The sequence below is a fragment of the Mya arenaria genome, chromosome 16 (assembly GCF_026914265.1).
Source record: "Mya arenaria isolate MELC-2E11 chromosome 16, ASM2691426v1".
NCBI lineage: Eukaryota > Metazoa > Mollusca > Bivalvia > Myida > Myidae > Mya > Mya arenaria.
In genome coordinates this window covers 44867017-44879984 of record NC_069137.1, presented here as the reverse complement: position 1 = coordinate 44879984, position 12968 = coordinate 44867017, and the positions used below count along the sequence as shown (strand labels likewise).

Here is a 12968-nt window from a genome sequence, read left to right as displayed (position 1 = left end):
GATCCATTTCCTCACGCAGTGAGATAGTAAGTGCAATACCTCACGCAGGAAAGATTTTGACATATGTAGTTATAAAATGAAAATACTGAAAGAACGCTTCATGAAAATATGAAATTAGAACAACTCCATTGTTTATAACGAAAGCTTTTAATCGCTATTGCCTTTGGAACTATGAAATTACTTGGAACTATTTCATGTACGCCGTTCGACTCAATACGTTTCCTTTTACGCAGATGCGCAAGAATCGCGTCCGTACCAACTGGCTGTTCTTTCGGCCAGGACCCGCGCGACGCGTGTTGCCAGGTACTGAAGTGTGACGCGGCCCAGACGTTCGGCACGTGCCAGGACAAGGTCAACTGCCAATCGTACGGCAATTACGTATGTGGACAGCAGTATGAAGTATGGGCGAGGGAGAACTGCGGAAAATTCTGTGGCTTTGCGGTGGCGGTACGGGCTGCCTTGTTTGTTTTTTAAATTGGTTATTCATGAGGCTATAGATAGATTTGCGGCTGCTAATTTCCGAATTTTAAACACGTTGTCGCGTATGGTGTATTAATGGAGGTTTTGTATTTCTTCTATACTATTCAACTTTATTGTTGGATGTAATAGTGGTTTCCAAGCGCTAGATTGTGACCGTCAACTTTCTTTTGTTTATTTTTACGTATAGGTACCAACCCGTACTTGGCGACGGCACCACCTAGCGGCGCATGCGTGGACGCGATCCCGAACTGTGCCCAATACGATGTCAGTGTGTGCACGGACGCCCAGTACCGTCCATGGGCCGTCGCCAATTGCCCAAAACACTGCAACATGTGTGGAGGTATGTGGAAACAATTTAAGCAATGGAATGCATACTTGTTTTTTGCTAGCGCCAAGAAAATATGATTAATGCATAAAATGAAAAATATATCAATGTTCATTCAATTCCACGTCAATTTTTGACACCTTTTTCTAGTCACAGGCAAACGGTCTATGTTTACCTGGGGTCGTATTCAATAAGCATCTTAGTGAATATTTTCAACTTAGTTAGATTTTCGTAATTTTTCAGGCCATTTTTTTTAAATATCCGCTACTTTTGATCAGATCTATTCATGTGCATATATTGTTCAGACCGTTTTCTTGCTTATTTTCATGGTTTTGGTGTACAAAGATTGTTCTTTTTCTTATAATTCAAATAAGAAAATAGCAAGTTTTCTCTAAGTTGAAAAGTGTTTCTAAGATGCTTATTGAAATCCACCCCCTTGCAAGCATTTTAAGTCAAGAATACTAGTACAAGTACGAACAAGTTATATATAGGTTTTCCCATAAGACAATGATATGTTTTATTTTGTTAAGATATGTATTCCCATTATTTACTATTAAACATTTATTCGAGTTTGACATATTTTAGATAAATAAGTTGTATTCATCGTTCATTGTATTTTTCACCTTTTAACACCAGTAAGTTTAAATTGATTGTCAGTGAAGTGTATTATTGAAAACATAATTAAGATTCCCAAGAGTTAAGTCAGAAAGTTTAACTGCTAGATAAAATTACTACGCGATCTACTTGCAGCGGACATTAACGTACCACTTTTTGAGTATGTAAACCGCCCAAATACATCCGAGGTTGTTTTCGATAAAAATGGCCGAGGAGTTCCGAATGATACAGAGAGTATATTCAGGATAAGGTTTTAGTCAGATTTGTAGGTTAAAGTAAACTTTTTTTTTTTAATTTTAAAAGTTAAAACTAATGATATGAATAATCAATTCCGATGACAGGGACAGGGTGCGTTGTTTTGACACAAACCTATGACCACGCACCCCACTGTTCTGAATTAATCCCAAGCTTATTGATAATGATGGGAGATCTGTTACATTTTTTTTTTAATTTTATTCTATAATCTTTGATTTGTAATTGATCATTAGTAACAATTCTCCCAGCATTACCTATAAGCCTTGGATTGTTTCAAAACAATGGGGGCATGGTCATAGGGGGTTGTCAAAACATCGCACCTTGCCCCTATGATTCCGATTTGAAAACAGTTGTAAACCAAAGTAATGCATAATCGTTTTGAAAGTTAATAACGAGGATGAACATTGATGTCCATAGGAGCAGGGACGGGGATAATCACTGGTAAGCATGTTCATAGTTTGCAAGGCTTTTATTATTGATATGTGCGTTTGCTTATCTTAGGTTTAGATCGGGCTTTGCCTTAAATCTTTCATTCGGAACTCCTCGGCCATTTTTTCAAAAACAACCTCGGATGTATGCCGGTACATCTGCTGAAGTAGTCCGTATTTTTTTAATAAAAGCATTAATTAAATGTAGTGTTTAAGAGTTGTATTCATTGCTCTCAGTTTAAATTGATTGCCAGTGAAGTGTATTATTGCAAACATAATTACGATTCCCAAGAGTTAAGCCATAAATTTTAACTACTAAATAAGATTACTACGCGATCTATTTGCAGCGGACTTAAACGTACCACTTTTTAAGTATGTAAACCGTCCATATACATCCGAGGTTGTTTTTGAAAAAAATGGCCGAGGAGTTCCGAATGTAAATCTTTAAGCCGAGGACGACCAGCTTGCTTATGGATAAAGGCCGGGATTGATGATTTATTCAGAATTATCTGTATGTATGTTTGACTATATACCAAAACGCTGTCGTTCCACATATTTTGTTGTTAAAAAGGATATAATGAATATATAGACTATACTTATTTGATTTTTGGAACAGGCACTGGTACTGGTACGGGAACTGGCACTGGTACTGATACGGGAACTAGCACTGGTACAGGTACGGGAACTGGTACCGGTACAGGAACTGGCACTATCACAGGTAATGATACAAGGGATTTGGAGCGTACCAAATGGTTGTTGGGACATTTTACACGATAGTTCCTTGGAATTATCAATAAAACATTGTCGAATTCCGCGCTCTGCTATTTCTATGACTCTGCAGAGTATTGTATCCAATGGAGTTGTATTAGATTATAAGGGAAACTTGTTTTGCTTCCCACCAAGGGCAATTTTGTAGAACATGATTTTATGAAAGTGTATCATCATATAAACATTTTAAGACATGTTTACGCCTTGGCCGTTGGGGCGTCTGGAAACTAAAGCACCATGTTAAAAAATCGTTACTAAATAATTATCAGCTTTTGAACATAATGTTTACTTGTAAAAAAATATAAAAGAAAAAGTATAGAAAACTGTTTTAATTTAATTATACATGACGTAATAAAACATCATAATTTTTTTCAGCGAATTTTTTTCATGCCTGAAAAAACTGTTATTTACGTTACTTCCAAACTTGCAATTTTTTATGATGAACAAAAAACTACAAAATAATCTGCATCGATTTTTCGGAGAAGACTAATTCAACATTAAGACATAAACTCAAGTATGGTTTCACTGTAATAAATTTACGTGTAATACGTCACATCATAAGAAAAGAAAACTACCTGTTTATACATATTTTACAAATAAGGCCTGCAGTGAGCATTTGATGTCACTTTGCAATGCTATCTATACAATGCTCCTTGTTCATGGCATAAAAGCAAAGTGCACAAATAATAAAGAAAACCAATCACATATTGTGATAAATGTGCATGTAGAATACATTACTTTGTAAAAAAAACAACTTTACAAACAACTTTAATGTTAACAGGACAAAATTTATTGACTTAACACTTTTCTTATCATGTTATATTATATTATGCAAGTTTTAGTTGCAAAAAATGAGCGACTCTAAAATTTAAAGACATACGACAAAAACACCAATTTTCATATTAAATACGTTACTTCAAATTTCTTTCACATCACTTGACATGCTGACTAGATAACACAACACTCCTAAATGTTTTATGTTAATGGAATAGAAATATCACAATTACATATTAAACGGATATAACATTGCATCTGTAAATTGTAGTAATAAATATGGACGCTGTATTGAGTATGAATAAAATATATCTCTTTTATATGCCATTTTACAATTTCTGTTGAACAAATACATATATTTTATGTAATTGTGTTTTTACATTTAATAGTTTGCTATTCTATTTGATCTAACCCGTTTTTTACATAATTTTTAACATTCAACACTTTTGTTTTAGTAACAAAATCATGGTTACGTAAGTTATACTAGTGGTTTAAATTAGGAATAAAACAGTGTATAACTAGAGTGTTTAATTTGTAAAAAGTATTAGTGCTTTATCAGGATGAATCGTTGTTGTGCAAAATACAATTGTAAGCTACGTAGATAACACACGCATTATCTGTGCAATCATAAGGAAGTTTAAGGAAATTTTGATGAAATTGTGTAATATGTATTTTGAATATGACATACCTTTTTATCAAGCGAAATGACATAACTTTATTTGTTTAAGCACTCTGTGTAACCTATCATTTTTGTAAAAACGTTGTTTTTATATTACATTTAAAAAGTCACGAAATATACACCAATTCGTGCAGTCTGAATTATTTAAAAACCCTTCATAGAACTTAAGATGGATCATTTACCAACTTATTTTATCTCATTGAAAACCATCATTATACATGGAAGAAAAAGTGGTGATAAAATTATAAAAAAAAACGTAGGGTAACGTAGTTTAAATGTCCGTTGCTCACTTATGCCCCCTCCCTCAGAGCGTAAACATATCTCATTTTGTGGCGTTTTGCTTAAGCTTTGGGAAAATTATATCCTTCATAATTGCCCCCGGGGCTGGGGAGCAGGGTCAACTGGCAGCTTAAGGTCTATCTATTATGGATGGATCGGGTACCGAGGATGCAGAGGACTAGAAATTGTAAAGTGAAGGGACACATGTAAAGGAAATTAAAGATGCAGCAGACAAAGTATGAATGTATAAAAATACATTTAATAAGAACATGCTTGGTGAAAATCCTTTACTTCATACTATTATTTAGAAGGTTTCAGCGCAAAACAGAAATTGTACTGTGCTTTTATTGATTATGAAAATGCTTTTGACACTGTTATACACGATGCTTTGCGGATTAAATTAGTTCCGTCTGGTACAAGTAGTTAAATGATAACCATGCTTATGTCCCTATATGCAAATGTTGAGGCGTGTGTTAAACATATGTTATATTCAGAACTGTTCGATATATTTATTGGAGTGAAACAAGGGGAACCTCTTTCTCCTCTTTTATTTATTTTGTTTATTAATGACATTCGGGAGTATTTAGATTTTGAAAATCTAACCCAGAACGATATAATTAAGCTGTTTCTATACACGTTACTAATTGCTGACGACATTGCTCTGTTCACAACTGACCCTAATAGTCTTCAAGCACAACTTGATGCAATACATAGATATTTATGCAAGTTGGGTCTTGAAAATTAATCTAAAAAACTAAAATATGTATTTTTGAAAAATGAAAAACATTGAATCGCTTTGTTTGGTCCATTGATAATAATGTTGTCGAAACAATGGATATCTTCTGTTATTTGGGTATTAAATTCAATTACAATGGAACTTTTTGTAAATGCGGTTAAAGCGCTGAAAGATCAAGCTTTGAAAGCATATAATCACATTGTATCATTTTTTGGTAGAGTTAAACACGACGTTTAGACTAAACTCTTATTGTTCGACTCTATGATTGCTCCTATTCTTATGTATGGTTGTGAGGTTTGGGGTATATATGACATGAAATAGGTGGATAAACTCCACCTTAAATATTGTAAAAACATTCTTGGAGTTCGCTCTCAAACTTCTAATGCTGCTCTACTAAGAGAGCAAGGACGATTCAGAGCACTTAAAGTTTGGTGCAATATCAAATCTTCCCCAACCTCGCTTATAAATAATATATATTGTGAAAAGTTAATGATGTTAGTTTTGTTTACTGCAATGCTAAGGATAACTGGTCTAAATATATGAAGAATGTGTTAGACACCCTCGGTTTTAGTTATGTTTGGTCTTCTGATCATATATCAAATTGTTGTTTTATATCGTTAAGACAACGCCGCCACGATCAATATGTAAAACACTGGACTGACACCATTCATTCACTACCGAAGTTAAATTATTATAAACAACTCAAGTTAAATTTTGAATTTGAAAAGAATCTCGATTTCATAGAAATATAGAATTGCATTAACGGGGTTGCGACTATGTTCTCACATTCTTGAAATTGAAGTTGGAAGGTACAATCTGAATTTTATTTTTTGTTTGCTTGTCCTTTTTTATGACTTACGTCTACAATTCAATGTTTTCAATTTGTGGAATACCTTGAATAAATTTAGGGTTTTAATATCCTCAAAAGCACAAACAATATAAGACATGTATCTTAATACATTTACAATGCTTTTCAACGACGTTCTGCCAGTATTGACGCAGTTGCTTCATAGTTAGATATTACAATCAAGTAAATTGTTATTGTGTATATACTATGTACGTGTGAAATGTTTTTTGTTAGTTTATTTTGTATTTGTCACCTTTTCAATTTGTGTACATTTCATCCTATGTGTATGTTTATGGCCAAAGGCTTATGTATTGCCGATATTGCAAATTAACTTGGAACTGTAATCTTACTCTTCTTAGGAACTGGGTCTGGTAGCTGTATGGACAAGTTATCCAACTGCGCTGCCTACACTCAAGATGCGTGCACGGGATTGTACGAGCAATGGGCACGTGACAACTGCGCACACTACTGTAACCTCTGTCCAGGTAATTGGTACCTGTTTGTTCATACACTTGCTTTAAGACCTCGTGAGAACCATCTTCCAAACACCCACTGTTACTGTAGACAATTAGTCATTGTCCGTCGCCCGTCGTTGGCGTCGTCGTTAATAAATTAAGAGGTGTTTTAAGTTAAGAAAATGTGTTATATTCTGTTCTCTGCATATGATGTAAAGTAATTGACAAAACATTTGTTGTAACCGCTGTTTCAGCGACGGGTTCTGGTGGTGTAATAACCGGATCCGGTACCGCGGCACCGGGCACTGGGACAGGGACGGGAACGGGAACCGGCACCGGCACTGGCTCTGGATATGTGGAATACAGTGAGTATTTTAAACTCCTCCTTTATTTTAATAGACTTCTTATATCAATAAGGCTGAAACTTCCTGACATTTTATACATTCTAACGCTGTGATTCTAAAACATAAACTATATCTAAAGTATTACAAAAGCAGTCTAAATTTCTGACTGTTCATTGAGAGTAATTGTTAAAGCGACAATATCGTCACCATTGCAGTTATTCGCCCGAGGTCATTCAATGATATTCTTAGACAAAATCAATCTCTTTAAAATCATATCGTGATGTTCGCTTTATTTCACTACGCAGTATGCGATCAGAGAACATGACTTTGGAGGCCATTGCCGCCGTAAAACGATTACTTGGGATCTGATTTTAATGACATTTGGACAGAGTCAGCAGTGTTTTGTTGTATTTTCAGGTGGCGGTTGCGTATATAAGGGTCGGTATTACGGAGCTGGTGACCATTGGTATGACGGCTGTGACTACAACTGTACATGTGAAAACGGACAGACGGGCTTCTACAGGTGTGGAGATAGGTAAGAGAAAACCAAGGGATAGGTTCTTTTTAATTTGTCCCATTCGGGAGCGGCTTGTCTTAAATAGGAGATGTATATGGTAAGTATATGATACATGTATATATAACTAGCACAGGCTGAAGAGTCGTTAGGGAGAGGTCTGTCTTGAAAAGGGAATGTATTACCTGTACAGGCTGAGCCATCGGGAGAGGCCTGTCTTGAATAGGGAATGTATTACCTGTACAGGCTGAGCCATCGGGAGAGGCCTGTCTTGAATAGGGAATGTATTATCTGTACAGGCTGAGCCATCGGGAGAGGTCTGTCTTGAATAGGGAATGTATTACCTGTACAGGCTGAGCCATCGGGAGAGGCCTGTCTTGAATAGGGAATGTATTACCTGTACAGGCTGAGCCATCGGGAGAGGCCTGTCTTGAATAGGGAATCTATTACATGTACAGGCTGAGCCATCGGGAGAGGCCTGTCTTGAATAGGGAATGTATTACCTGTACAGGCTGGCCATCGGGAGGGGTTTGTCTTGTATAGGGAATGTATTACCTGCAAGGTTTGTCTTAAATAGTGAATGTAATACCTTACAGGCTGAGCAATCGGGAGAGGGTTGTCTTGAATAGGGAATGTAATACCTGTACAGGCTGAGCCATCGTGAGAGGTCTGTCTTGAATCGGGAATGCACTACTAGTACAGACTGAGCCATGGGGAGGTGCTTGTTTTGAATAGGGAATGAATTACTTGTACAGGCTGAGCCATCGGGAGAGGCTTGTTTAGAATGGAGAATGTATGACTGGTACAGTCTGGGCCATCGGGAGAGGCTTGCCTTGAAAAAGGAATGTGTTTTAACTAATTCAGGCTAGTATGTATAAATAGTTCAGGCTGAGCCATCGGGAGGGGCTTGTCTTGAATATAGAATGTATTATTTGTGCAGACTGAGCCATCGGGAGAGGCTTGTATTCAATAGGGAATGTATAACTAGTACAGGCTGGGTCATCGGGAGGGGCTTGTCTTGAATAGGGATTCCTAAAACAAGTTCCTGTTTGATGTGGTTCAGGCTAGGTTGCTCCAATAGAATCAGATTACAATATTGGCATAATAAATGGTAGTTGGTGAAATTCAATTGCGTTAGTAACCGTGAGGGCTTGGTAGTTATTACTAAGGAGATTTTAAAGCAAGTTTTGTTCATGCTTCTTAAATATGTTTATATGTTAATGCAATTTGGCAGACGGACAAAACATGTTTCGTCTTGTATGTACAATTAAGCCAATGACTTTTTAAACCCCAATATTGACATGCTTTATCACAATCAGGTGTCCCACGTATAATTTGGCGGCGGGCTGCGTATTGAGGACGGTTGCTGAATAGTGTTGCGGTGTACCGGACTGCACGGGAGCAACGGGCACAGGGACAGGCACCATGACCGGTACGTGTTGCAACATTACCGGAATTTGGATACGTACTATTACTTTTGTACTATGAGCACCATATATAGGAAAATATCTACATTCGCACTCGATTTTTTGAACGATAAATTTTGCGTTCTTTTTGCATGATCCGTTCGACCTTTCGTGATCTCTTACTGACCTGGGGCATGCATATGTAAAACACGAATTAAAAACACTCTCGAAAGTATTCTTTCCTTTATTGTAATTAAATCGCGGAAAAATAAAATGATAAATTTGTGAAAAGGGGAAATGTAAATATAAGCATCGATCCTTATTATTTTTTCCTTTATGCAGTTTGAACGATTTTGCACGGAAAAGAAGAATCACTCCGTAATACCTTTTAAAGCTGTGTAGTTTAACGTCATAACATTATCTTTCGCATTTACTTTATATTTAAATCTTGCATTTTATTGATAGTGTTTATTGCACGTATGTAGAACATTACGGTTTGTGGCGGATCCGGGGTCTAGTTGTAACACACTTGACTGTCAATCCAGAGGTCGTAGGTTCGATTCCCCGCCGCACCACTAAGAATATTTCTAATCGTCTTCCGCCAGGGACGTTCAATGGAGGTCATACACTGGTGCACGTTAAAGAACCAGGGCTACATTCTGTCAGTGCACTTTGCTCCAAAAACCTAATATGACTAACAATCTTATCGGAGCACTCGCCGAATGGGCCTTGCCCAAGTGTGAGAATAAATAAGCTTACACACACCCTGTGTAGTTTGTATTTTGAGTTGGCCTGTGGTCTTACAGGTCAGACGACCGGCTGTTACTACAAGAACAACGTGTATACGCAGAGCCAGACATGGAGGGACGGGTGCGACTATAAATGTGAATGTACCGACGCCTCGATGAAACGATACAGACGCACTGCTCTGTAAGTTGGTCACCTGCTGGTTTCAAAGGCAATGGCAATGCAGCACTTTTATAGAACCCAAGTCTTAATACAAATTATATGAGAATTTAAGTAATTCCGCCATTAAAATTTAAGAAATGAAGACCGCCCCAATTTCATGAAACTTCTTAAGCTTAACAGGATTAAAATGGCTTATATCAATATGCCAATATACATTCTTAGATATAAGGGACTTAAGAAGTTTCGAAACATTAGGGCCTGGGGCCGCATTGATCAAGCAAATTTGTGAATATTTCGAAGTTAGTGAACATTTCGTAGTATTTGACAACGATTATTTAAAACACACTCTACTTTACATGAAATTTATTCATATACATTATATTGTTTAAACCATTTTCTTGCTTATTTTCATATTTTCATGTACAAATATTGTCTGTTTTCTTTCAATTCAACAAAAAGGCTATTTTTCACTAATTTAAAAATTGTCACTAAGATGCATTATGCATACGATCCCCTCGGGCTGTATTTACAAAGCATATTAGTGAGTAATTGTAAGAAAATCAATATAATATTAGAAGATTATTTCAAGAAAGGGTATATTTTTATGAACTTTATGCATATGCATCTATTCGTGTCCATATTTTGTATACAAACATTGTTAGTTTCTTTTCCTTAAAATGCAAGTTGAAAAAAGGACAACTTTCCATTTAGTTCAAAATTTAACATTACGACCATTGTTCCGCCATATCCGACACTATTTACACAAGAATGACAACTCGAATTAACTACTTATCCATGCCATTATGTTCTCCTATGAATGTCGCACCGCAAAATCCATGAACAATTGTGTCGTCGTTCTTGCCCACCAGTATCATTATTTGCGGCATACATGGATTAAATCTGATCTTAATCGCGTGAACTTTCCAAATGCAAAAATGATTGACCAAATTTAATATTTATTTCTTCACCATTAACGTGTAACAAGAACCTATACTGACATGCTTAAATACACATGTAGATCAGGCTGGTATTCAATGTTGGATCTAAGAACGATGTAGCTAATCGGATTAATGATTATTAATAACTAACCAATAGAGTGAATTATGTCAAATATGAATGACTGTAAGATTGATTTGATATGCATAATGAATACAACCCCTGTGTCATTTTGACAAGTGCTAGAAACTTTACTTTCACGGTAGATCATATCTTTGAATATTATCCCAAGTTTCCTGGACTCCTATTATTTATTTTATGTCTCTTTACACGTGCTTGGGTGTATTGTAAGCCATGGATATGTCTGTTCTTCAAGTCTTATATCATTAACGTCCTTCAGTTTGCTAAATGAACATTTTTCTCTTAACAGATGTGTGGTGTGGAACCTTCCCCCGACCTGCCACTTGGACGCTCCAGCCCCCGGAAAGTGCTGCCAGACTCCCAACTGCCCTTCAGATGTCGTCCTAAGTTACCCACCAGGCTATACGGTGGAATAAGAAACGCTTCACGACGTTTTCAAGACGTTCGGTCACTTTTATAAAGTTTTTTTTGTACAAAAGTTATGAGTTTTAATTGTCTGAGATTTTTCTTGAAATATTTGTTCATTGTGTTTTGTAAATAAATTACAAGATGTTGAAATGTTCCTGTTCTGTTTGTTTGTTTATTCTTTTAATAATGTTACTTTGCGTTGGGTGTTGGTTCGATTAAAGCGACACTCTTGTTAAAAATCAATACATATACATGTATAACAAACATGAGTGATAAACCTTTATCTACTTACTTAATAATTCTTCTATGGAAAATATAACTTACTGATAACAAGATTGTAACCGTGTACTTAAAAGCTAACAAAGGCAAAAATAATGAGTGATCAAAGATTTACCATGAAATTCTATCATCTCATAAGGTAGAATACCGTGTTTTCTGCATCTTTCTTTCAAATTAAACTCAATATCCTTCATAAGAACCATTGTTGTTTTTTACATGTATTCATCATTTTTGGTATACTTAAACAATTGTATTAACTATGGTAAATCTTATTTGGGTATATGAGTGCTTCTTTAACGAGACTGAACAACTCCAGTTGCGATATAATGCTACCAAATGCATAGATTTCATCGATATCTTTTTTACTTCACATACATCTATAAAATAGGCTTCTAAGCGCAAACTCTGTAAGTTATTTGTATACTGATAATTATTTTTTAGGGAACAACACAGTAGTTATTTGCAAATGTTAGGCTCCCAAATAGACAAAACGCTATGAGATGACGCATAGTTAAGTTTATACTTAAGAGGTGTTTAAACGGTTTGCAACATTATATTTTAAACTCAGTTTCACAACAACAACAATGTCTCCGTACATGAGAGACGGGGTCCTGGGTGGGGTTGGGGCGGGTGGTGGGGGAGCAAAAGAAACAGGCGAATAAGCGAAAACACAAAGGATTTCTATGTTGTACACTGTCAGTAAATGTCGGTCATGTTAGGTCAAAGGTTTGTACGCATTTTTTAAAATGAGATTAAAGGGACTAGACACCAGATGATACAATTGCAAGAAGAAAAGAAAATAGTCGAACACTTACATAACATTGACATCGTTTATACATCGTATTGAATCTAACTTACTGATCTATCACATCGCAAACGAAACTTGCATCTTTCGCAGATTTTGCGCATTTTTAAACTTCGAAAGTTACCGGGGTTGTCTCTTACTTAAAATCAAGTTATTTTGAAAATAGCGTCAGCTTATTTATCTGTACTCCTCACGTGACTTTCAAATACTTAATATTCACACTTCATGGCTTTCCGGAAGAAACGGACAAATGATGAATATTATTAGTCTAAGAACTGAAAGGGACTATATACGACAATGCACCCATTGTGATTTATTAATAGACAATTAAGTTGTGCATCGAATTTGCTTCTGTAGTCCTCATGATGCGAAACGGCATTTGATGTGGAGATATGTTCTCACCAACTCTGACACTCCATTGAATTATGCTAGTTTCATTTCTTTAAGGCCAGTCATACAGAGCAATAAACTGATTGAATGTGCTGTTCATTGCCTCATAAGAAACACATCTGTATATCTTGTGAACCTCATTTGCAGCTTGTTCACATAGTTTTCTGAGAAATTTTATAAACCCAAACATGCTGG

At 36.1% G+C, this 12968-nt stretch overlaps 1 protein-coding gene and 1 long non-coding RNA gene across 2 annotated transcripts; both read left to right on the top strand.

Moving 5' to 3' along the window:
• Positions 1-401: 401 nt before the first annotated feature.
• On the top strand, positions 402-7524 carry LOC128221694 (uncharacterized). The gene is made up of 6 exons (XM_052930295.1): positions 402-447; positions 668-820; positions 2720-2821; positions 6546-6671; positions 6896-7006; positions 7403-7524. Exons 1-6 carry the CDS (start codon positions 402-404, stop codon positions 7522-7524), a joined length of 660 nt encoding a protein of 219 aa, XP_052786255.1.
• Positions 7525-9777: 2253 nt separating this feature from the next.
• Positions 9778-11453, top strand: LOC128221301 (uncharacterized). The gene is made up of 2 exons (XR_008258954.1): positions 9778-9835; positions 11181-11453. It is a non-coding gene; the product is annotated as an uncharacterized LOC128221301 (long non-coding RNA).
• The last annotated feature ends 1515 nt before the right edge of the window (positions 11454-12968 follow it).